Source organism: Petromyzon marinus, chromosome 23, assembly GCF_048934315.1.
Source record: "Petromyzon marinus isolate PM22_M1 ecotype Great Lakes invasive population chromosome 23, UKy_Petmar_22M1.pri1.0, whole genome shotgun sequence".
In the NCBI taxonomy this organism is placed as follows: Eukaryota; Metazoa; Chordata; class Hyperoartia; order Petromyzontiformes; family Petromyzontidae; genus Petromyzon; species Petromyzon marinus.
The window spans coordinates 817,501-844,534 of NC_133689.1; the positions used below are offsets into that span (position 1 = coordinate 817,501).

General features: G+C 49.1%; 1 protein-coding gene and 1 long non-coding RNA gene across 8 annotated transcripts in view; one reads left to right on the forward strand and one right to left on the reverse strand.

Moving 5' to 3' along the window:
* Positions 1-18,180, reverse strand: part of LOC142925664 (uncharacterized) — a 26,705-nt gene extending 8,525 nt beyond the window's left edge. The window contains exons 1-2 of the long non-coding RNA XR_012942615.1: positions 18,090-18,180; positions 1-5,257 (exon numbers count right to left, since the gene is read on the reverse strand). The exon at positions 1-5,257 is cut by the window's left edge and continues 8,525 nt beyond it. This is a non-coding gene — a long non-coding RNA (uncharacterized LOC142925664). The remainder of the gene's footprint in view (positions 5,258-18,089) is intronic.
* The window catches only part of LOC116945127 (receptor-type tyrosine-protein phosphatase kappa-like), a 249,301-nt gene continuing 230,112 nt past the window's right edge, over positions 7,846-27,034 (forward strand). For 3 of the 7 annotated variants that reach the window (XM_032959279.2, XM_032959274.2, XM_032959276.2), the window contains exon 1: positions 18,293-18,683. In XM_032959279.2, coding sequence (XP_032815170.2) covers positions 18,608-18,683 — 76 coding nt within the window. In that variant the 5' untranslated portion in view covers positions 18,293-18,607. Of the gene's footprint in view, positions 7,953-16,942; positions 17,913-18,292; positions 18,684-27,034 lie in introns of those variants that run through there. The other 4 variants (XM_032959275.2, XM_032959272.2, XM_032959269.2 and 1 more) reach the window with 3 other exon arrangements.

Here is a 27,034-nt window from a genome sequence, read left to right on the forward strand (position 1 = left end):
GGCAGCGGCGTTCGCTTAACGGAACTGCGGGGGAATGGTGGGACAGTGGTTAGCGCGCACCGCGCTATTAACCTCGCGACCCGAGTCCAATTGCCAGCCACGGCGAACATCAGCGGCGAGTGAAATTTCAACCCGCCCCGCCCGCCCTCTCGCTGTGAACAGTGTGTGGTGAAGTATGGACAAACCACCCCGTTCCCCGCCCTGCCCCATCGCGACCGGCACAGCATGGGGAGGCTTTCATCAGCGGTGGATTTAATAAGGTTTCTAAATTGTAATAATGATAATCACTATTATGTTATGAACAGCTCTTGCCCCTGTGGTCTATCCAGCTGAACAGGAGGAGGGCCCCACGCGCCCGCAGGCTGTATCAGGAGGGAGGCAACGTGGCCCTCCCGCGATGTCTGAGGATGTGGGCATCCTCTCCTCTTGCCACCGTTTTTAGTTTTTGCCGCCGTCAAAACAAATCGTGGCGCACGCGGGCAAATGCGCCGCAACGATCGAGCAATTAGCGCCGCACGGAAATGTATGAAATGTGATGAGAGAACGGAGCACGATTAAATGCGCAAACATCGCAAGCACGCATCCCGATGAGGGTACGGTGGTGAAACATGTGTGAACGTCCTGAACACCATCTAGCCCCGCAGTGGAGAGACGCACTCCTTACACCACTGCCCCGCGTGCCAGCGAGGCGCGAGTGGCAATGGCGAGTCTTCTTCAATCCTCTTAACGAGATTCAATACAGGCAAGGGTAAGGTTGCATTATGTCATGCTGAAGCTTGTCGCTGTTGTAATTGATTGACGGTGTTATATTTTGATATAAATACACACAGCTCTGAAAAGTGACCTATCGATGTCAAAAATCACACGGTATGCCCCCAAAAGTAAGAGCTCAAAAGCTCAGTAGGATTTCGAGCCTGGGTAGCGCTTGGATGGACGACCATCCGGCTACGTGGTGAGCAGGAATGGGCAGAGTGCAGGGAGCTGCTGTCGGACCGCAGGTTCCCTGATCCCCGTCCCCGCAGATAGGCACAGACCAGACCGAGTGTACATCTCCGATTATTATAAATCACTACAAACGATGCTGCTTTTACATCCCAAAAAGAAGGTAAGTACGCCGCGTCGCATATCCGACTCACTGGGGACGGAGATCAAGGCGGATTTGCGAACACGTGGCGAAGATGATGACAGTGACGCCGTGCCCAGAGACTGCACTCTGGGCATGGACGGCTAATTGGTCAGGGCCGACACGTGATATGGCGTCATAGTTGGCACGTGAAACCGTGGCTGGCCGGTGGCCCCGTTCCTGACGGCTCGGCTCACCTGAGACCGGTGCCTGGTGCCCGGACACGCGGCTCGTTGCCGATGACGACGACGCAGTGGGGAGACAGCCATGGACAGAGCCGGCGTAACACACAATCAACGTAACACACACACACACACACAACATCACATACACACAACATAACACACACTCAACATAACACGCACATACTCAACATCACATACACACAACACAACACACATAGGAATAGGTTTTACCCTTCAAACAGGCACACAAACTGACACCTTTATTCAAGGCATCATGTTTGCAATAACAACAACACAAGCAGTCAAAATGCAAACAAAAAAGACAACTCTGATAATAATATGCACTGTCCTTGAATTTGATTGGTCCACACCCGAGACAGCTTTTCTTAGAGCCTAGTGCCAGTTTATAGGGTAAAACCTATCCCTATATCTTGTTACTGGTAAAGGAGGTCTCATAATGTAAATTCTCACCCCGAGCCCTCAATACTCTGATAGTGCGCTGTTTTTGAGTTGTACGCCTTTTGGCGTCTTCTGGTCCAACACCAATGGAGACTAGGCTCTAAGAAAAGGTGTCTTGGGTGTGGACCAATCAAATTCAAGGACAGTGCATATTATTATCAGAGTTGTCTTTTTTGTTTGCATTTTGACTGCTTGTGTTGTGGTTATTGCAAACATGATGCCTTGAATAAAGGTGTCAGTTTTTGTGCCAGTTTAAAGGGTAAAACCTATTCCTATATCTTGTTACTGGTAAAGGAGGTCTCAAAACATAACACACACTCAACATAACACACACATAACATAACACACACACTCAACATCACATACACACAACATAACACGCACATATACTCAACATGACACACACACATACTCAACATCACATACACACAACATAACAAACACACACTCAACGTAACACACACACACTCAACATAACACACACACACATACTCAACATAACACACACTCAACATAACACATACACACTCAACATAACATATACACACACTCAAAATAACACACAGACACTCAACATAACACACACACACACACTCAACAACACACACACTCAACATAACATACACACAACATAACACACACACACTCAAAATAACACACACACACTCAACATAACACACAACATAACACAGACACACACTCAACATAACACAGACAAACACTCAACATAACACAGACACACACTCAACATAACACAGCCACACACACAACATAACACAGACACACACTCAACACAACACAGACACACACACTCAAAATAACACACACTCAACATAACACAGACACACAACATAACACACACACATACTCAACATAACACACACACTCAACATCACATACACACACAACATAACACACACACTCAACATAACACACACACTCAACATCACATACACACAACATAACACGCACATATACTCAACATGACACACACACATACTCAACATCACATATACACAACATAACAAACACACACTCAACATAACACACACACACTCAACACAACACACACACATAATCAACATAACACACACACACTCAACATAACACATACACACTCAACATAACATATGCACACACTCAAAATAACACACAGACACTCAACATAACACACACACACTCAACAAAACACACACTCAACATAAAACATACACACAACATAACACACACACACACTCAACATAACACACACACACTCAACATAACACACACACATAATCAACATAACACACACATACTCAACATAACACATACACACTCAACATAACATATGCACACACTCAACATAACACACAGACACTCAACATAACACACACACACACACTCAACAACACACACACTCAACATAAAACATACACACAACATAACACACACACACACACTCAAAATAACACACACACTCAACATAACACACACAACATAACACAGACACACACTCAACATAACACAGACACACACTCAACATAACACAGACACACACTCAACATAACACAGCCACACACACAACATAACACAGACACACACTCAACACAACACAGACACACACACTCAAAATAACACACACTCAACATAACACAGACACACAACATAACACAGACACATACTCAACATAACTCAGGCACACACACAAGACAAAGGTCCGCCGTGTAGCCTGAACAGACTGCAGGGGCAAGTACTGTTAGCGAGCACCAATGAAGGCTGGAACGGCACACGAGGGGGTGGGTGTCCAGCATCACGACTGGCCGCCTTTGTCTCCCCAGTGGCGATGTTTACACACCGCACCAGGTACTCATTTGAGGCCGAGTCGACCTAGGGGAGACCCAGGACCGGTTGAGATAATCGTCTCTGGTGTTGGCCGTGAGCGGGACTCGAACGCGGGTCTTCAGGTAGTGTTTGTTAAAAAGTGGCTGGACCATCCTGTTTGGCAATTGAACAGCAAACACTCGACACGTCACAAACAGCCGGGAGTCACAGCGGGAGATGGAGTGGAGGTCTCGAGTCAGAGGCTGCAGAGGGGCACAGGTCAGGGCATGTCGGGGCAAGTCTGGGCACGACTGACCACCCCGACCCCGCCTGGACCAGGGACGGGGTCGATCCATGCGGGTGTCTGCGATGAGCACGCGGTTGTCGAAGGCTCCATGTGTCCCGCGTGCACGGGGACGGATTAGGTTGGAGGGGTCCCCGGGACTCTTATTGCTTCGGGGAAGGGCTGTACGCCTTTAACTTCCTTCCCTCGACTCTTTTATCGCCCCAGCCATACCCGGTGGTAAACTCTCCAGAGTTACTCGCCGTGGTGGTTGCGGTTATAGTTGTGAATGTGATGCACGAATTGTAATTAATACATAAGATAGAGCGCTCAGTCTGTGTGTGTGCGTGCCTTCATAGCACATGCTCCTGAAATCTGTTCAGTTTCAGTTTGTTTATTTGGTATAGCCCTGTGAGCCATTGGGCTCTTGAATCGGGTGCAACCGCAACAAACAAAAACACGAACAAGAAAAACATCTTAAAGTGACTATGTGACTGTGCAAACAGAAAATCCATGAAAAAAACAGCTAAATATTCCTGAAAAAAGCACCGTACACCAACGCTGTGTGCAAAAAATCCCAGTGGGATGCAAGTCAAACAACAACAACCACAAGAAAACTTAGATTAAGGCCATCAGTCTAACTCCGTACTACAACAAAACAAACATGTCCAAACCAAAAAACTTTTCGAAATCACCAAAAAATATAGCCATAATTGCAACGTAACAGTGATCATAGGGACTGTGACCTAATTTTTACAATGAACTACATAAATAACATGTAACACCAAATCCTAGAGCCATAGCTGGCTGCATGAGTTACTACACAACAATAGAAGCATCAGTTGGAGTATCAAATTTTTCAATGCACCTTTAAGATCAGCACGCTAAATCAAAATACAGATAATACTTTGCAGCGTCATCCGGAGCGAAACATTTTATTTTATTTTACGCCAATGAATAGCAGTGGCAGCTAGGGGTGTACAGCTCCTCTAGAGCAGTTTTGAGAGAAGATCTCATTGGTAGCGATTCAAGTTGCAGTTTATTGGCAGCTACATCAAAGTTAAGCCGAACTAAATTGTTTAATATCAGCGTATAATTTGTAGTGAAGTGATGGTTTGGATTTAATTACCATATTACTCAAGAGGAACGATTGGCGCTATAGTCTTGCATTCCATCCATTATAAAGTAATCGAGATGCATAGTACTTACATAGTACTTACATAGTGCTTACACAGTGCTTACATACTCGTGATGAGTGGGGGGCCTCTCAGAATCCGAAGTCCCAGGCTTCAGCCCGTAAAGTTGCGGGCCCCGTCCGCGCGGCCCCTGGAGTTGTTCTGCCCTCGTGTTCGTGGTGGGGGTCCTCCAGCTCCCCCGTCCGTCTTCCTCCCACTCGGAGCCAAACTCCCATTGATCAAACAAAAATCACCCAAACAAAACAAAAATCACCCAAACAAAACCAAAATCACCCAAACAAAAACCAAAATCACCCAAACAAAAACCAAAATCACCCAAACAAAACAATAATCACCCAAACAAAAAACAAAATCACCCAAACACAACCAAAATCACCTAAACAAAACCAGAATCACCCAACCAAAAAACAAAATCACCCAAACAAAACAATCACCCAAACAAAAACCAAAATCACCCAAACAAAACCAAAATCACCCAAACAAAACCAAAATCACCCAAACAAAACCAGAATCACCCAAACAAAACCAAAATTACCCAAACAAAACCAAAATCACCCAAACAAAAACAAAATCACCCAAACAAAAACCAAATCACCCAAACAAAACCAGAATCACCCAAACAAAACCAAAATCACCCAAACATACATTGCATTGTCGTTCATGCGGCGTGAGCAAGCTATTGCAGGGCTGCACCTTTATCCCGACTGTGATCTACCCGGCCAGCTGGCTCGGCGGTCGAGCGAGTGGCTCGCAATGGGAAGGTTGCGAGTTCAACTGCCGGTTTGTTTAGTTAACTAATTCCATCATCGCTTTGAGGTCGATAAAGCGACTATAACTCTGCAGGGAAGTCACCCGCGGTTTTCCTACGGATAGACTTGCCCCCGCCGTATGAATGTAGATTGGCCAGCACTGGCTCAGGACTGTAAACAGGAGGTGAGCTCGTTTGAGAAGGGACGCACTCCGAGCCGACCATTCGTGTCGGCACGTCAGCTCCGATCACCGCGGCGGCCGGCGGAAGCGTTGTTGAGTTAGTCGCTCGTCAGAGTTCCCCGTCGCTGCGAGACGGGGAAGCCGCGCTGCGCTGGCCGAGCGCGATGAATATTCCATGGAGCGCGCGGAGCGATCAGACGCTCGTTAAAGCCCACGGCCCACAGAAAGGAAACATCCTCATAAACGTATACCGACTGCTTTTATTGAAGGGCCCTCTCTTCAGACCACTCCGAGACACTCCTAATTTGTCCAAATTTATCTTGAAAGAGCTTCGTGCTCTCTCTCCGCCTTCCACGCTGCTGAATTATGTAACGCGAGGTTCTCCGCTTGCCGATAATTCAGGAATCCTATAGAAACGTCTCTTCATTGCTAATGTTTATGGGTTATTTGGGCTATATGACTCTACAGCGCACTTTTATTGTTGGGAAAATCTCAAGGGAAAGAAGGTGGCTCGATCAAGTGAGAGCCTTCGTGACTATTGCAAATATTCTAGAGAAGGTGAGGGAGGCGAGACTTAGATCGTTCGGGAACGTGTTGAGAAGACAAAATAAAGATGGAATAGAAGGGCAATGGAGATCAGCGACTCATAGAGACTCATAGACTCTCATAGAGACTCATCGACTCGCACAGAGACTCATAGACTCTCATAGAGACTCATAGACTCTCATAGAGACTCATAGACCCTCATAGAGACTCATAGACTCTCATAGAGACTCATAGACTCTCATAGAGACTCATAGACCCTCATAGAGACTCATAGACTCTCATAGAGACTCATAGACTCTCATAGAGACTCATAGACTCTCATAGAGACTCATAGACCCTCATAGAGACTCATAGACTCTCATAGAGACTCATAGACTCTCATAGAGACTCATAGACTCTCATAGAGACTCATAGACCCTCATAGAGTCTCATAGACTCTCATAGAGACTCATAGACCCTCATAGAGACTCATAGACCCTCATAGAGACTCATAGACCCTCATAGAGACTCAGAGACTCATAGCCTCTCACAGAGACGTAGACCGACACAGACACGCATCGACTCGCACAGAGACGCATCGACTCGCACAGAGACTCATAGACTCGCACAGAGGCACAGACTCACGTAGAGACTCAGAATGGCAACGGATATGCGAACGGTGCAGGGGAGAGGGAGACGGAGGGCTCCCACCCCATCATTCGTCTCAAGTTGGTGCTTGATACGAGTGGTGGAGTGGCAGTCAAAGGAGGGAACACACCCGAGAAGAAAGCACGATGGAGCGATGCAATGAGCTCATGTGCAGGTGCGGAATGGCTTGAAGAGGCCTTCTGTCAGCAGTGGATTATCAATCATGGCCGATGATTAATAATATTATTATTGGGTGCTCTTTTCACGTAGAATGATCTTGAGGTTAAAACGAGGCACGTAGACAAAGACAAACGCGCCCCGTGTAGTCTACAGAGACCGTTGCGGCAAGTGCTGTAAGCTGTACAGTGCTTATCTATCTCCCCGCTGCTGATGTATATTTCACACCGCTCCAAGTGCTCATTTATGGCCGAGTGGACCTAGCGAAGGAGCAGGACCAGAAAATCGCATCCTCTTGATCTCAGCACGTGCGAGGTGCATCCGCTTAAGCTCGTTAACGTGCGCCTCATGCAGTCATTATCGGGCCTTGGAGGACATGCCCAGGCCGACACCACCAGCCCAATTAGTGCATTGACGTAGCCTTGTTGCTGTGGCTGCGATTTGGGGGAGGAGGGTCAGGTCGGGATGGGCAGGGCAGAGGGCAGCCTGCTCTAAGCCCCCTTACCTTCTACCCCCTTGCCCTCCCAGCTCTTCGAGGAATCGTCATTGTCCCAGTTGCGAGACGCATCTCCGGTCTCTGCTCGCACCTGGAAGGTCGAGGCAGATGAGAGACACCTGCGCAGGTGAGTGTGCTGCTGATAAGCCTGGGGGGATCTGACTATTAAGGCGTCGTTGCAGGAAAACGGAGTGGGATTGTCATAATGGCTACATTCATTTACAGCCCTTTGTCAATGCAAGCAGCTGCTGTGGGAAGGCGACACTGCGTGACCGACACTGACTCGCGCGGTTTAACCCAACTTCACCACGCTTCTTGTTGGCCGTGGACCTCAGCCCGCGGCGTGGAGCCGGGGGCGCTTCTCGACGCCGTGGCACAGCCGAAGGGAATGTCAGCGCGGCCCCAGTGACGACGACGATGATGAGGTGGAGGTGACGACGACGATGAGGCGGAGGTGACGACGACGATGAGGCGGAGGTGACGACGACGATGAGGTGGAGGTGATGACGATGAGGAGGTGGAGGTGACGACGATGATGAGGTGGAGGTGACGACGATAATGAGACGGAGGTGACGACGACGATGAGGTGGAGGTGATGACGATGATGAGGCGGAGGTGACGACGATGATGAGGTGGAGGTGACGACGATGATGAGGTGGAGGTGACGATGTGTGCGCGACCTCCTCTCCCCCGGATCACAGGACGGGTTCTAAAGCGGCTGTTTTTGTCACGGTACGGAGAGACGCTGCCTGCAAGTGAGACAAAGACGACCCCTATAGCCGTAGACTGTTGGGGTTAGTGCTGTTCGCGAGCACCTATTAAGGCCAGCCCGGTGTGTCATGGGGGAGGAGGCGGTGGTGTGGCCAGAACCTCGCCTGGCCGCATGTTTTATAATTTCCAGTGCCGGCGTTTACTCACCGCACCAGGTCCTCATTTAAGACAGGATCGATCGAGGGCAGACCCAGGACCTGTTTAGATTATCGCCAATGATGTTGGGCCATGAGCAGGAATCGAATTCACAGCTCGCCGGGGTTCGTAGCGTAGCGTACTAACCACTGCGCCACCGCTCCTCGACAATACTTCAAGAGCACTCCGGTGTCATCATCATCATGAGTATAATTTGTCCACTGCTGGATGAAACGTCCCTCCAAGCTTCCGCTATTTTCCCTCACGATACTGCGATCGTAGAGATCCACAGAGCACCTGGCACGCGACGTGATGACGCGCGTGCGGGTGCTGCTGCTCCAGGGGTAACTGCAGCGCTGCGCCTTTACCTCCACCTATCCGGATAGGTGGCTCAGCGGTTGAGTGAGCGTCTCGCCAGCGGAAGGTGGCGAGTTCAAACCCTATTCGAGGCTTTATTCGGCCCAACATCCCTCTGCAGTAGATTAAGTGAGTACCACTTTGCAGTTGTCCCTCTGTAGACACTGTCCCCCGCCGTAGGAATGTAGAATTTCCAACACGGGCTCAGGGCTGCAAACGGGACGTGTTCAGGTATCACTCGTTACCCCAGTGCATCCACACAATTATCCACGCGATCAAACGCAGTCGCAATCAAAGGGCGTCGTGCGGTTGATTGCACCTTTGATGCCTAATTCAGCAGTTGATTTAGAGTGGCCTCTTGTCACACACCGAGCGGGGCAAGTCTGCCATTAGCATTCATAATTAGGCGGACACCACGTGGTCGACATGCCAGTGCGGCAGTGCACAGGGGGAAAGGGCCAGTGGTGGATAGTCGCCAAATGGACGAGCAGAAATTGAGAGAGAGACGCGGGTGACGTGGCACCACGTGGATGCGGCTGCTGCTGCCCGCTCGCTCGCTCCCCGTCTGCGGTTCCTCCTCCTCGTCCCTCTGAGACCGTTCTCTCTTTCCTGCGCGTTACAACTTGACAATATTACTGTTATTGTGATGTCGTGAGATGAGATAATTAGAGAAATAAATCTTGACTTTAAGCTTTCGTGACTGCAGGAATTAATACTCTTTGGGTCTTTCGGTAAAATAATAAATTATTATTATTTTATTTTTCTAATATCTACGTGACTTTACCGAAAGACCCAAAGAGTATGATTAGAGAAATGGATATGTAAATGAGATAACGTGAGATATAGATGAGGCAGATATGTAGTGAAACGAGTTGGACAAGAGATGGAGTTAGCTGAGAGAAGTGAGATGCAACAAGAGAGCGATGAGAGAGATGAATTCGACTTCTTCATTAAGATATGTGTTCTTGCATCATTTGGTGACCATCCACTCGTCATCACTCGAGCCCCCGGTTTAATGACGGGCAGTGGCTGAGCCCAGGTTGTGAGCAGGGATTTGATGGGTGCCGACTCGTCGCTCTGACCTCTGAGCCCTGAGCAAGGCAGCTTCCTCTCTCCGCTCCATTTTGTGTTCTCCCTTTACAGCAGTCAGTCGGCTGTTGCTGTTGGGGCTTCACGGGCATCGAACACGACCGCCTTCTGCTCAAGTCCGCTAATCTCGCGCTCTGCTCGCTTGGCGTTTCCCTCTCCGCGCGGAGATGGGTATCCCCCTCGAACGCGGGCAGTGTTCTGTGCCAACTTCATAATCCGAGTCGGACTACAAGGGCACGAGTACACACAGTAGGATGCGATATGTAAACTAACTACCATGCTCCCTGTCAAACTCCCATGACCCACACGGCGTGGTGGTGGTGGTGGGAAGGCCTTCATACAGTAGTGGATTTGAAAACGGCTCTGCGAATCTGGCGACCCGAGTTCAATTCTCCCGCTAAAACAAATGTCAGCGGCTGTGAGTGGTGCGCGAACCGCTCCTGGCCCATCACCACCTGCAGCAACCTGCCCACCGTGGTGAAGTATGGTCAAACAAGTCGCAGGCCGCCACGGCGTAGCAGTGGATGGACACAAAGGGCTCCTCGATGGGATCGCCACAGGGAGCCACCCTAAGTGGGCTGCTGGGGCACCGGGCGTCGCGAGGAGCGGAGAGCGCGCGGGGAGGGAGCGCGGTCCTCTCCCGCGATGATGACGACGACGACGACGATGATGATGACGACGACGACGATGACGATAACGACGACGACGACGACGATGACGACGACGACGATAATGACGATGACGACGATGAAGATAATGACGATGACGACGATGAAGATGACGACGATGAAGATGATGACGACGATGATGATGACGATGATGACGATGACGACGATGATGACGACGATGATGATGACGATGATGACCATGACGATGATGACGATGATGATGATGACGATGATGACGACGACGATGATGACGACGACGATAATGACGATGACGACGATGATGACGATGAAGATGATGACGACGATGATGATGACGATGATGACGATGATGACGATGATGACGACGATGATGATGACGATGATGACCATGACGATGATGACGATGATGATGACGATGATGACGACGACGATGATGACGATGATGATGATGACGATGATGACGACGACGATGATGACGACGACGATAATGACGATGACGACGATGATGACGATGAAGATGATGACGACGATGATGATGACGATGATGACGATGATGACGATGATGACGACGATGATGATGACGATGATGACCATGACGATGATGACGATGATGATGACGATGATGACGACGACGATGATGACGATGATGATGACGATGATGACGACGACGATGATGACGATAATGATGACGATGATGACGATGATGATGACGATGATTACGACGACGATGATGACGACGATGACGATGATGACGATGATGACGACAATGATGATGACGATGATGACGATGATGACGACGATGATGACGACGATGATGACGATGATGATGACGACGACGATGACGACGACGATTTGTTTGATGACTCACAGACTCGCCCCCTTCCTCGGCTCGCGAGCGCTGCTACGAGGCTGAGAGACAAACACCGCAGAGTCCACATCGAGAGGCGCCGCACGCGCAGTCCACAATTCGCGCCGAGTAATCGAACCGTGACCCCCCCCCCCCCCCCGTCTTATTACCCGCTGAGTACGGTGATATTCACGTGCTTTGAAGAAGGGCCATTTCCCGAAACGTCACCGATAATATTTATTTTAAGGCCACAGTGTTGTTGAGGAGCGTGCTGATGTTGTTTCACTTCATCAAAGTTCAACTGTGCCACTTGACCAGTCCCTCCACCTGTACGCTCACGGATTCCAGTTTCACCCATGTGTCACCTCACTCGCGTGTCACCTCACTCGTGTGTCACCTCACTCGTGTGTCACCTCACTCGTGTGTCATCCCGCTCGTGTGTCACCTCACTCGTGTGTCATCTCACTCGTGTGTCACCTCACTCGTGTGTCACCTCACTCGTGTGTCATCTCACTCGTGTGTCACCTCACTCGTGTGTCATCTCACTCGTGTGTCATCTCACTCGTGTGTCATCTCACTCGTGTGTCATCTCACTCGTGTGTCATCTCACTCGTGTGTTATCTCACTCGTGTATCATCTCACTCGTGTGTCACCTCATTCGTGTGTCACCTCACTCGTGTGTCATCTCACTCGTGTGTCACCTCACTCGTGTGTCATCTCACTCGTGTGTCTACTCACTCGTGTGTCATCTCACTCGTGTGTCATCTCACTCGTGTGTCATCTCACTCGTGTGTCACCTCACTCGTGTGTCATCTCACTCGTGTGTCATCTCACTCGTGTGTCATCTCACTCGTGTGTCATCTCACTCGTGTGTCACCTCATTCGTGTGCCACCTCACTCGTGTGTCATCTCACTCGTGTGTCACCTCATTCGTGTGTCACCTCACTCGTGTGTCATCTCACTCGTGTGTCACCTCACTCGTGTGTTATCTCACTCGTGTGTCATCTCACTCGTGTGTCATCTCACTCGTGTGTCATCTCACTTGTGTGTCATCTCACTCGTGTGTCACCTCATTCGTGTGTCACCTCACTCGTGTGTCATCTCACTCGTGTGTCACCTCACTCGTGTGTCATCTCACTCGTGTGTCACCTCACTCGTGTGTCACCTCACTCGCGTGTCATCTCGTGTGTCACCTCACTCGTGTGTCATCTCACTCGTGTGTCACCTCACTCGCGTGTCACCTCACTCGTGTGTCATCTCGTGTGTCATCTCACTCGTGTCTCATCTCACTCGTGTGTCACCTCACTCGTGTGTCACCTCACTCGTGTGTCATCTCACTCGTGTGTCACCTCACTCGTGTGTCATCTCACTCGTGTGTCACCTCACTCGTGTGTCATCTCACTCGTGTGTCACCTCACTCGTGTGTCACCTCACTCGTGTGTCATCTCACTCGTGTGTCACCTCACCCGTGTCCCGCGTGCAGCCCGAGGCTCGGCGCAGTAATTCGTGCAATTGCTGACGTGCGCCCACGTTGCGTTCGCGCCTTTCAGATGAGACCCCCGTGTGGCATCTGAACCAGACCTGGGGGTTTCTCCTCCGAGTTCGGCTCAGTCTTCAGAGAGCCTCTGAGCGCTCCGCGTCAAAGCATCCCCCAGCGTCTTGCCCCAACATTCTCAAACCCGAGGCGCGGTCCGCTGGTCGCTAGGGGGCGCGCCAGCGCCAGGCGACGCGGTTCTGGGATTCATGACCGTGCAGGGGGTCTCCCGATCTCATCCCCGGTGCTGGAGATTGCGTTCATCCTCGGGGATTCGGCTTCCCAACGAGGGGGGAGAGGGTCAGACGAGAATGTTTTTTTGTAAACTGCCCACCCACACCCCAGGTCTCGTACAGACTACACACGGGTTCGTACACACGGGTTCGTACACGCTACACACTGGTTCGTACACACGGGTTCGTACACACTACACACTGGTTCGTAAACACTGGATCGTACACACTACACACTGGTTCGTACACACTGGTTCGTACACACTGGTTCGTACACACTGATTCGTACACACTACACACTGGTTCGTACACACTGGGTCGTACACACTACACACTGGTTCGTACACACTGGTTCGTACACACTACACACTGGTTCGTACACAGTGGGTCGTACACACTACACACTGGTTCGTACACACTGGTTCGTACACACTACACACTGGTTTGTACACACTGGGTCGTACACACTACACACTGGTTCGTACACACTGGTTCGTACAGACTACACACGGGTTCGTACAGACTATACACTGGTTCGTAAAACATTGGTTCGTACAGACTACACACTGGTTCGTACACACTGGTTCGTACAGACTACACACGGGTTCGTACAGACTACACACTGGTTCGTACACACTGGTTCGTACAGACTACACACGGGTTCGTACAGACAACACACTGGTTCGTACACACTGGTTCGTACAGACTACACACTGGTTCGTACAGACTACACACTGGTTCGTACACACTGGTTCGTACAGACTACACACTGGTTCGTACAGACTACACACGGGTTCGTACAGACTACACACTGGTTCGTACAGATTACACACGGGTTCGTACACACTGGTTCGTACACACTGGTTCGTACAGACTACACACTGGTTCGTACAGACTACACACTGGTTCGTATAGACTACACACTGGTTCGTACACACTACACTCTGGTTCGTACACACACACACCGACAAACACACGACGCCCGAGTGAGGCTCTGCGTACGCACGGCTCACACAACATGATTTTGGCTCGCATGCCGTTTCTTATTCATACGTCACAAACACAAATGTTACCCGCATAGCCTTTAACAGACTGGTGGGGCAGGTGCTGTTAGCGAGAACGTGTTCAGGCCGGAGCGGTACACGAGGGGGTGGGTGGCCGGAACCACGCCCGGCCGCATTTGTCTCTCCCAAAGATCTGGGTTACTCATCGCTTGTGTACTTATTTACTCACCGCTGTGTGTACTTATTTACTCATCGCTTGTGTACTTATTTACTCATCGCTTGTGTACTTATTTACTCACCACTGTGTCTACTTATTTACTCACCGCTGTCTACTTATTTACTCACCACTGTGTGTACTTATTTACTCACCACTGTGTGTACTTATTTACTCACCACTGTGTGTACTTATTTACTCACCACTGTGTCTACTTATTTACTCACCACTGTGTGTACTTATTTACTCACCACTGTGTCTACTTATTTACTCACCACTGTGTGTACTTATTTACTCACTACTATGTGTACTTATTTACTGACCGCTTGTGTACTTATTTACTCACCACTGTGTGTACTTATTTACTCATCACTGTGTCTACTTATTTACTCACCGCTGTGTGTACTTATTTACTCACCACTATGTGTACTTATTTACTCACCGCTGTGTGTACTTATTTACTGACCGCTTGTGTACTTATTTACTCACCACTATGTCTACTTATTTACTCACCACTGTGTGTACTTATTTACTGACCACTGTGTGTACTTATTTACTCACCACTATGTCTACTTATTTACTCACCACTGTGTGTACTTATTTACTCACTACTATGTGTACTTATTTACTGACCGCTTGTGTACTTATTTACTCACCACTGTGTGTACTTATTTACTCACCACTGTGTGTACTTATTTACTCACCACTGTGTGTACTTATTTACTCACTACTATGTGTACTTATTTACTCACCACTATGTGTACTTATTTACTCACCACTGTGTGTACTTATTTACTCACCACTATGTGTACTTATTTACTGACCACTGTGTGTACTTATTTACTCACCACTATGTCTACTTATTTACTCACCACTGTGTGTACTTATTTACTCACTACTATGTGTACTTATTTACTGACCGCTTGTGTACTTATTTACTCACCACTGTGTGTACTTATTTACTCACCACTGTGTGTACTTATTTACTCACCACTGTGTGTACTTATTTACTCACCACTATGTCTACTTATTTACTCACCACTATGTGTACTTATTTACTCACTGCTGTGTGTACTTATTTACTCACCACTATGTCTACTTATTTACTCACCACTGTGTACTTATTTACTCACCACTGTGTGTACTTATTTACTCACCACTATGTCTACTTATTTACTCACCACTATGTGTACTTATTTACTCAACACTGTGTCTACTTATTTACTCACCACTGTGTCTACTTATTTACTCACCACTGTGTGTACTTATTTACTCACCATTATGTCTACTTATTTACTCACCACTATGTGTACTTATTTACTCACCACTGTGTGTACTTATTTACTCACCACTGTGTGTACTTATTTACTCACCACTGTGTGTACTTATTTACTCACCACTGTGTGTACTTATTTACTCACCACTGTGTGTACTTATTTACTCACCACTATGTCTACTTATTTACTCACCACTATGTGTACTTATTTACTCACCACTGTGTGTACTTATTTACTCACCACTGTGTGTACTTATTTACTCACCACTGTGTGTACTTATTTACTCACCACTGTGTGTACTTATTTACTCACCACTATGTGTACTTATTTACTCACCACTGTGTCTACTTATTTACTCACCACTGTGTGTACTTATTTACTCACCACTATGTGTACTTATTTACTCACCGCTGTGTGTACTTATTTACTCACCACTATGTCTACTTATTTACTCACCACTATGTGTACTTATTTACTCACCACTGTGTGTACTTATTTACTCACCACTATGTGTACTTATTTACTCACCACTATATGTACTTATTTACTCACCGCTGTGTGTACTTATTTACTCACCGCTCTGTGTACTTATTTACTCACCACTATGTCTACTTATTTACTCACCACTGTGTGTACTTATTTACTCACCACTATGTGTACTTATTTACTCACCACTATGTGTACTTATTTACTCACCGCTGTGTGTACTTATTTACTCACGACTGTGTGTACTTACTTACTCACCACTATGTGTACTTATTTACTCACCGCTGTGTGTACTTATTTACTCATCGCTTGTGTACTTATTTACTCACCACTATGTGTACTTATTTACTCACCACTGTTTGTACTTCTTTACTCACCACTGTGTGTACTTATTTACTCACCACTGTGTCTACTTATTTACTCACCACTGTGTGTACTTATTTACTCACCGCTGTGTGTACTTATTTACTCACCGCTGTGTGTACTTATTTACTCACCACTGTGTGTACTTATTTACTCACCACTATGTGTACTTATTTACTCACCACTGTGTGTACTTATGTACTCTCCGCTGTATGTACTTATTTACTCATCGCTGTGTGTACTTATTTACTCACCACTGTGTCTACTTATTTACTCACCGCTGTATGTACTTATTTACTCATCGCTGTATTTAAGGATGAATGGACCTAGCGGAGATGCAGAACCGGTTCGCCACTGATGGGAGCTGTGGCCAGGAATCGAACTCAAGTATCCGAGTTCGGAGCGCTTCGCTCCCAACAAAGCCACAAACATAATCACACATTAACAAGTCACACGCAAACGCGCAGCTTCAGGCACACAACGCTCTCCCGTGTAGCCTACACAAAGCTACACAAAGCTGTTGTGGCAAGGGTGGGCACATCCCCCCGCACACACAGAGCCACACGTCCATAACACCGCCCCACACACAAAGCTGCTCTGTACACAAACTAAACAGATCCACAGTGTTCAGAGACGGTTACACAGCTACACACAGCCACATCCGTGCAGCCCTGTTGGAGTGAAGTGAATTGTGAAGGTGCCGATTATAAGTCGCACTTTTCCCATCTCTATTTCAAAGCTAACGTTGGAGGTGCGTCTTATAATCCGATAGGTACGTGTGTGTATATATGCGTGTGTATGTATATTATTGATATAGGGCACACGTTTTGGGTGCGTCAGATCTCTCAGAGCGCCTTACAACCCGCTGAGTACGGGACATTCACGACGTCCAAAGGTGAACTGGAGACCTCGGTGGAATTCGGGCTCGAGCGAGGCTCCATCGCTCTCCAATGAACTCCGCTCTCTCCGCGATGTCCACGAGCTCGACTCTCTCGCTGTTGCTGGGCGGGGTCTCCCTGGTCCCTGTTTCACACCCGGCGTGTCCATGCGCATTCACGATCGCGAGAGCACAAACACCGGGGCCGGAACGGAGGAGCCCCCCGCAACTGTCGTCAATCACTCACTGGCCGGTAACGGGCTGCGAGCCACTAATTAGCGGTGCAACTCTCGCGCGATTGGCTCATCATTCCGAACCAAAACTCTTCACGCATCACCGCCAGCAACCTCCAGCAACAACCGCCACCTCCAACCACGACGACCGCTCACCACATTCTAACCCACGCAACCGCACGCGCAGCGCTGATTACCGCTCGGCTCCTCGCGCCGCTCTGAGCTGCTCGGCGCACGCGCTGCCTGTGGCGAGAGTTGTAGAGATGTGGTCGTTCCGTGTGAGCTGGGGGCAGGGCGGAGTGATGCGTGAGGGAGGAGAGAGAGGGAGGGAGGGAGGGGAGAGTTGTGTGTGTGGGGGGGGGACTGGGTGAGCGAGGAACACGGCTATAGAAGAAGAGTTGTCGGACCCGAGGGTTGCGCGCCTCGCCCGCATGCGATGCGCGCGCGCGACCGCTGCGAAGTCTCCGCCGCATCGGCACCCGCGCCTCGCCCCAGCGTCGCGATGCCCGGCAGCGCCCGCTCGCTGGAGTCGTAGACTCCCTCCCCCTAGTCCTGCCCAGCGTCAACAGCAGCAACTTGGCTTGCGTCCGTCCGTTCGCGCAGGAAGGGAGCGAAGAAGCTGTGGCGAGTCGGCGCGCGGAGGAGAGCGGAGGCCGTGGAGTTTCGTGGAGTCCGGGAGTTCGCGTCCCGACCTGGGCTGTTTACACCACGCACGATGATGGCTCCGCGGTGGATCGCGCTGGCTCTGTGCGTGGCTCTGACCCGGACGCGAGGAGCCGCACCTGGGGCACGTGAGTCCCCGGCGGACCCTGTGTCTGTGTGTTTGCTTGAGTCCTTACGGACCAATTAATGTGTGTGTGTTCGCGTGCATAGTACTCCAGTGTTAATGGAGCAAGTGGGTGTGGGTGTGTGCAAGTCTTAATGCTGTGTATGTTTGCTGACGTCGTCTTTGTAAAGTTGTCTGCCCATGTGTGCGCTTGAGTCTTGTTGCGTGTGTGTGTTAAAGTCTTAATGGGGCAATTGCGCGTGTGTGTAGTCTTACTCAAAAGCGTGGTCGGGCTTGGTGCTGGCCACCCACCCCCTCGTGCCGGCCTTCATAAGTGCTTGCTAACAGCACTTGCCCCAAAAGTCTAAGGCTGTAAGGAGGATTTTTGTTGTAGTTTTTCAAGGACAGTGCATATCATTATCAGAGTTGTCTCTTTTTGTTTGCATTTTGACTGCTTGTGTTGTGGTTATTGCAAACATGATCCCTTGTATAAAGGTGTCAGTTTTTGTGCCAGATAAAAGGGTAAAAACCTTTCTAGATTTGAAGCTTCCGTGACTGCAAGGATCCATACTCTTTGCTTCTATTCGGTAAAGTCACGTAGGTAAAAAATTTAAAACAACAAAAATCACGACGTTTCGGCCACAACACAAGCGGCCTTCATCAGGTGAAGGGACCAACCTGTCCAGCGCACTCCAACGCTGTCCGCTGGACAGGTTGGTCCCTTCACCTGATGAAGGCCGCTTGTGTTGTGGCCGAAACGTCGTGATTTTTGTTGTTTTAATTTTTTACCTACGTGACTTTACCGAATAGAACAAAAGAGTATGGGTAAAAACCTATTACTATATCTTGCTACTGGCAAAGGAGGTCTCATAATCTTTGTTGTTGTTCGTTCGTCTTATTCGGGACGTTGTTGTGTGTCATCGTATGTATTTTAATGTGACTATCAGCTCCACGTGTGCACCTCGTTTCTATTCAATGTTTTCTTAACGTCGCTGATATCAGTTAAAAGTTTCGCGTGGCCACCCCCAGATGGTGGTGGCGATGACGGTGGTGTTGATGACGGTGGTGGTGATGGTGGTGGGAGTCATTGTGTGCGCCAATATCGCTCACGGCAGGTGCGGTCGTGCGTGTTTTTGTGAAAGTTGGGCCACGTCGCCTGCTGAAGGTGTGTTGTGAGTGTGCAGGATCTTTGTCTCGTGCAAGGATTTGTGTGCAGTGGGGAGCGGTAGGGTAGTGGTTGCTCATGTCATGGGTTCAACTGAGTCGCAGACGTAGACTTGGAGGCAACACATTTATTGAGTTCCAACACACGGGGTAACTTTCCCCTTCACAGATTAACACCCTGTGGTGGTGACCACAAGGCTAACTACACTAGTTACTACACTAGTTACTACATTAGCTACTACACTAGTTACTACACTAGTTACCACGTCACTGGTGTAGCTAGCCTGGTGGTGGCTACCAGGCTAGCTACACTAGTTACTACACTAGTTACTACACTAGTTACTACACTAGCTACTACACTAGTTACTACACTAGTTACCACGTCACTGGTGTAGCTAGCCTGGTGATGACTACAGGCTAGCTACACTAGTTACTACACTAGTTACCACGTCACTGGTGTAGCTAGCCTGGTGGTGGTGACTACCAGGCTAGCTACACTAGTTACTACACTAGTTACCACGTCACTGGTGTAGCTAGCCTGGTGGTGACTACCAGGCTAGCTACACTAGTTACTACACTAGTTACTACACTAGTTACTATGTCACTGGTGTAGCTAGCCTGGTGGTGGTGACTACCAGGCTAGCTACACTAGTTACTACACTAGTTACTACACTAGTTACCACGTCACTGGTGTAGCTAGCCTGGTGGTGACTACCAGGCTAGCTACACTAGTTTCTACACTAGTTACTACACTAGTTACTACACTAGTTACTACACTAGTTACAACGTAACGAGCTACTACGGACCGGGACCAACAGCTTCGGTCCGGGTCCACGTGTTGGAGACTCGGTAGAACGTCGACGAAGGTTGCTTCCAGGATGAACAACAACAACCCCGGTCCCTCTGGGGACCCGGCTGAGATCCTCTGTGACGTGGCCGGATACGCCCTTGGCCACGCCCACCTTCCAGAATCCTCGGGAAGGATCTGGGTCCCAACCACGTGACCCCCCCCCCCCAGTCCCCTCTTGGGGGGGCCCCTTTGTAGACTTAACTGGTCACGTGTCCTCCGGGGTCAACCAGAGTGCCACGGCCTTCAGTAACCTCGTTCCTACGGCCGGCACTCCCACACCCTGCCCTGTAGGGGCTGGCACTGCACGCCAAGCGTGGTGCCACCCAGCGCTGTCAATCAGCGCCCACCGGGCCCCTCTCTTGCCGGCACTGCACCCAGCATGTTGAGACATCCAGCGACGTGACCACACTAACACTGCGCTACGAACCCGACGATGTACGCTCACGGTCAATGTTGACTGACGATTATAATCTGAACTGGTCCTGGGCCTCCCTTAGATCGACTCTGCTTTAATTGCGTGCCTGGCGCTACGTGTCAAAATCAGCACTAGGGGAGACAAAGGCGGTCGGGCGTGGTGTTTGGCCACCTCCACCATCGTGTACCTTGCCGGCCTTCATAGGTTGCTCGCTAACAGCATTTGCCCCAATAGTCTGTTAAAGGCCAGACGGGGGATATTTGGATTTGAGTGTGCGACTGTTTTCAAGAGTGTTGTGTGTGCATGTGTGAGAGTGTTTGTGTGTTTATGTTTATCTGTCTGTGTGTGCTTTGAGTGTGTGAGGTTTAAACGTGTTTGTGTACATGCTTGTCGATGTGTGTGTGTTTTTGTCGGTGTGTGTTTAACACGTTGGCTTTCGCGACCAGTATCATCCATAATACAGGTTTTTTGGGTTAGATCGTGTAAATATATAATAAATGTGTCGCTGTGGCTTTGCTATCCAACATTTACAGTAAATATCTACAGTACATGTTGTGGCTTTGTTCTCCAACACACCGCTGTGCTGTACTAGTAACCAATTGGCATGTTCTGTTTACGTGGCACACCTTACGAATTGGCTGTGTCGGGTGGTGGCGGGTTTAACGACACATTTATATATTTACGCAATCTAACCCAAAACGCCCTCTATTATGTGTGTTTGTTTGAGTGTGTTGTGTGTGTTGTGTTTGTCGGTGTGTTGAGTGTGTTTGTCGGTGTGTGAGTGTGTGTTTGTCGGTGTGTGTGTGTTGTGTTGTGTTTGTCGGTGTGTGTGTGTGTTGAGTGTGTTTGTCGGTGTGTGTGTGTGTTGTGTTTGTCGGTGTGTGTGTGTTGTGTTGTGTTTGTCGGTGTGTGTGTGTTGAGTGTGTTTGTCGGTGTGTGTGTGTTGTGTTTGTCGGTGTGTGTGTGTGTTGAGTGTGTTTGTCGGTGTGTGTGTTGAGTGTGTTTGTCGGTGTGTGTGTGTTGAGTGTGTTTGTCGGTGTGTGTGTGTGTTGAGTGTGTTTGTCGGTGTGTGTGTGTTGTGTTTGTCGGTGTGTGTGTGTTGTGTTGTGTTTGTCGGTGTGTGTGTGTGTTGAGTGTGTTTGTCGGTGTGTGTGTGTTGTGTTGTGTTTGTCGGTGTGTGTGTGTGTTGAGTGTGTTTGTCGGTGTGTGTGTGTTGAGTTTGTTGTGTTGTGTTTGTCGGTGTGTGTGTGTGTGTTGTGTGTGTTTGTCGGTGTGTGTGTGTTGTGTTGTGTTTGTCGGTGTGTGTGTGTGTGTGTTGAGTGTGTGTTGTGTTGTGTTTGTCGGTGTGTGTGTGTTGTGTTGTGTTTGTCGGTGTGTGTGTGTTGTGTGTGTTTGTCGGTGTGTGTGTGTTGAGTGTGTTTGTCGGTGTGTGTGTGTTGAGTGTGTTGTGTGTTTGTTTGAGTGTGTTGAGTGTGTTGTGTTGTGTTTGTCGGTGTGTGTGTGTTGTGTTTGTCGGTGTGTGTGTGTTGTGTTTGTCGGTGTGTGTGTGTGTTGAGTGTGTTTGTCGGTGTGTTGAGTGTGTTGTGTGTGTTGTGTGTTTGTTTGAGTGTGTTGAGTGTGTTGTGTTGTGTTTGTCGGTGTGTGTTGAGTGTGTTTGTCGGTGTGTGTGTGTTGAGTGTGTTTGTCGGTGTGTGTGTGTGTTGAGTGTGTTTGTCGGTGTGTGTGTGTTGAGTGTGTTTGTCGGTGTGTGTGTGTTGAGTGTGTTTGTCGGTGTGTTGAGTGTGTTGTGTGTGTTGTGTGTTTGTCGGTGTGTGTGTGTGTGTTGTATGTGTTTGTCGGTGTGTGTGTGTTGAGTGTGTTGTGTGTTTGTCGGTGTGTGTGTTGAGTGTGTTGTGTGTTTGTCGGTGTGTGTGTGTGTGTTGTATGTGTTTGTCGGTGTGTGTGTGTTGAGTGTGTTGTGTGTGTTTGTCGGTGTGTGTGTTGAGTGTGTTGTGTGTGTTGTGTGTGTTTGTCGGTGTGTGTGTTGAGTGTGTTGTGTGTGTTGAGTGTGTTGTGTGTGTTGAGTGTGTTGAGTGTGTTGTGTGTGTTGTGTGTGTTGAGTGTGTTGTGTGTGTTGAGTGTGTTGTGTGTGTTGAGTGTGTTGAGTGTGTTGTGTGTGTTGAGTGTGTTGAGTGTGTTGTGTGTGTTGTGTGTGTTTGAGTGTGTTGAGTGTGTTGTGTGTGTTTGTCGGTGTGTGTGTTGAGTGTGTTGTGTGTGTTGAGTGTGTTGTGTGTGTTGAGTGTGTTGAGTGTGTTGTGTGTGTTTGAGTGCGTTGTGTGTGTTGAGTGTGTTGTGTGTGTTGTGTGTGTTGAGTGTGTTGTGTGTGTTGTGTGTGTTTGTCGGTGTGTGTGTTGAGTGTGTTGTGTGTGTTTGTCGGTGTGTGTGTTGAGTGTGTTGTGTGTGTTGTGTGTGTTGTGTGTGTTGAGTGTGTTGAGTGTGTTGTGTGTGTTGTGTGTGTTGTGTGTGTTTGTCGGTGTGTGTGTTGAGTGTGTTGTGTGTGTTTGTCGGTGTGTGTGTTGAGTGTGTTGTGAGTGTTGTGTGTGTTGTGTGTGTTGTGTGTGTTGTGTGTGTTGTGTGTGTTGTGTGTGTTGTGTGTGTTGAGTGTGTTGTGTGTGTTTGTCGGTGTGTGTGTTGAGTGTGTTGTGTGTGTTTGTCGGTGTGTGTGTTGAGTGTGTTGTGTGTGTTGTGTGTGTTGTGTGTGTTGAGTGTGTTGTGTGTGTTGTGTGTGTTGTGTGTGTTGTGTGTGTTGAGTGTGTTGAGTGTGTTGTGTGTGTTGTGTGTGTTGAGTGTGTTGAGTGTGTTGTGTGTGTTGTGTGTGTTGAGTGTGTTGTGTGTGTTGAGTGTGTTGAGTGTGTTGTGTGTGTTGTGTGTGTTGTGTGTGTTGTGTGTGTTGTGTGTGTTGAGTGTGTTGAGTGTGTTGTGTGTGTTGTGTGTGTTGTGTGTGTTGTGTGTGTTGTGTGTGTTGTGTGTGTTGTGTGTGTTGTGTGTGTTGTGTGTGTTGTGTGTGTTGTGTGTGTTGTGTGTGTTGTGTGTGTTGTGTGTGTTGAGTGTGTTGAGTGTGTTGTGTGTGTTGTGTGTGTTGTGTGTGTTGTGTGTGTTGAGTGTGTTGAGTGTGTTGTGTGTGTTGTGTGTGTTGAGTGTGTTGTGTGTGTTGAGTGTGTTGTGTGTGTTGTGTGTGTTGTGTGTGTTGTGTGTGTTGAGTGTGTTGTGTGTGTTGTGTGTGTTGTGTGTGTTGTGTGTGTTGAGTGTGTTGTGTGTGTTGTGTGTGTTGAGTGTGTTGTGTGTGTTGTGTGTGTTGAGTGTGTTGTGTGTGTTGTGTGTGTTGAGTGTGTTGTGTGTGTTGTGTGTGTTGTGTGTGTTGAGTGTGTTGTGTGTGTTGTGTGTGTTGTGTGTGTTGTGTGTGTTGTGTGTGTTGAGTGTGTTGTGTGTGTTGTGTGTGTTGAGTGTGTTGTGTGTGTTGTGTGTGTTGAGTGTGTTGTGTGTGTTGTGTGTGTTGAGTGTGTTGAGTGTGTTGTGTGTGTTGTGTGTGTTGTGTGTGTTGTGTGTGTTGTGTGTGTTGTGTGTGTTGAGTGTGTTGAGTGTGTTGTGTGTGTTGTGTGTGTTGAGTGTGTTGAGTGTGTTGTGTGTGTTGAGTGTGTTGAGTGTGTTGTGTGTGTTGTGTGTGTTGAGTGTGTTGTGTGTGTTGTGTGTGTTGTGTGTTTGTTTGAGTGTGTTGAGTGTGTTGTGTGTGTTTGTCGGTGTGTGTGTTGAGTGTGTTGTGTGTGTTTGTCGGTGTGTGTGTTGAGTGTGTTGTGTGTGTTGAGTGTGTTGTGTGTGTTGAGTGTGTTGAGTGTGTTGTGTGTGTTGAGTGTGTTGTGTGTGTTGAGTGTGTTGTGTGTGTTGTGTGTGTTGAGTGTGTTGTGTGTGTTGAGTGTGTTGAGTGTGTTGTGTGTGTTGTGTGTGTTGTGTGTGTTTGTGTGTGTTGTGTGTGTTTGTGTGTGTTGTGTGTGTTGTGTGTGTTGAGTGTGTTGAGTGTGTTGTGTGTGTTGAGTGTGTTGAGTGTGTTGTGTGTGTTGTGTGTGTTGTGTGTTTGTTTGAGTGTGTTGAGTGTGTTGTGTGTGTTTGTCGGTGTGTGTGTTGAGTGTGTTGTGTGTGTTTGTCGGTGTGTGTGTTGAGTGTGTTGTGTGTGTTGAGTGTGTTGTGTGTGTTGAGTGTGTTGAGTGTGTTGTGTGTGTTGAGTGTGTTGTGTGTGTTGAGTGTGTTGTGTGTGTTGTGTGTGTTGAGTGTGTTGTGTGTGTTGAGTGTGTTGAGTGTGTTGTGTGTGTTGTGTGTGTTGTGTGTGTTTGTGTGTGTTGTGTGTGTTTGTGTGTGTTGTGTGTGTTGTGTGTGTTGAGTGTGTTGAGTGTGTTGTGTGTGTTGAGTGTGTTGTGTGTGTTGTGTGTGTTTGAGTACGTTGCAGTGTGACTGCTCATTTCAGTGGCTGTGTCTGTGCGTGTCCAGCCGCCCTTCAATAGTTAATCGCGAACGGCATTGGCCCCAATCCGCGCAGTGCCCCGTGTGAGTGAGCGGTGCTGGCGCCGTGAGGTTGAGGGGTCAAGTTCAACCCCGCCCGGGGTCTTCTCCTCGCGTTCTTCCGCCCTGTGGCCCAGGACCACGGCGAGTCTGGGGGGGGGGGGGGGGGGCTGGGTGGTCTCTCCGTCGGATCGCCTCCCAAGTCCCTGCGCAATTGGCGTGGAACGTGGCCAGGGGGGGCATCCACTCAGTGCGTACGCATGGAGGAGGGAGTGGGGGTTAACCCAACCGCGTTCGCTTGCGTATGGGGGGTCTACTCACAATGTACGCATAGGAAACAGGGGGGGGGGGGGGTGAAGCCTCGATAATAATTTGTCTACATTGGCCTTCAAATGAGTTAGATAGTCCGGCGGTGGACTATCTGTTTGCTTAAACACGTTCATATTATTGATCCTTGATCGTTTCTGCGGGGATTAAATATCGGCCGTTCTATAGGGTTCGGGGGGGGGTGTGCGTCAAGCGTCTAACGCAGGTGGGGGGGGGGGGGGTGTAAGAAGTCCGCGTGCGTACAGGGAGGGGGGGGGGGGAGTTTGTAAGTTGTGGCAGAACCTTGCCGACCCCCGACTGCATGGATGGCCCCTTGGCAGGTCCGGCGCGCGGCACATGGGCGGCGCAGCAGCAGCAGCCCCGTGGAGAGAGAGAGAGAACTGCTGCGACACGCCGAGTCGGGTTTCCTGTGTGCTTGTTTGTGGCTCCAGTTTGCGGAGACTTGCGAAGTCCATTACGTATGTTGAACTTCTTTCGCACCGTACGTATCCAACCGTGCTAATCGGAGGTGTTGGGGAAGGAGACCAAACTAAACACAAAGCAATTCTAAATTGACGCGTTTTAAGTTACACGGGGACAGCCCCACAGGTTCACACAGAGACCCCCACAGGGTCACACAGAGACCCCACAGGGTCACACAGAGACCCCCACAGCCTCACACAGAGACCCCCACAGGTTCACACAGAGACCCCCACAGGTTCACACAGAGACCCCCACAGGGTCACACAGAGACCCCACAGGGTCACACAGAGACCCCCACAGGGTTACACAGAGACCCCCACAGCCTCACACAGAGACCCCCACAGCTTCACAGAGAGACCCCCACAGGGCCACACAGAGACCCCCACAGCCTCACACAGAGACCCCCACAGCCTCACACAGAGACCCCCACAGGGTCACACAGAGACCCCCACAGCCTCACACAGAGACCCCCACAGGCTCACACAGAGACCCCCACAGCCTCACACAGAGACCCCCACAGCCTCACACAGAGACCCCCACAGGTTCACACAGAGACCCCCACAGCCTCACACAGAGACCCCCACAGCCTCACACAGAGACCCCCACAGGGTCACACAGAGACCCCCAC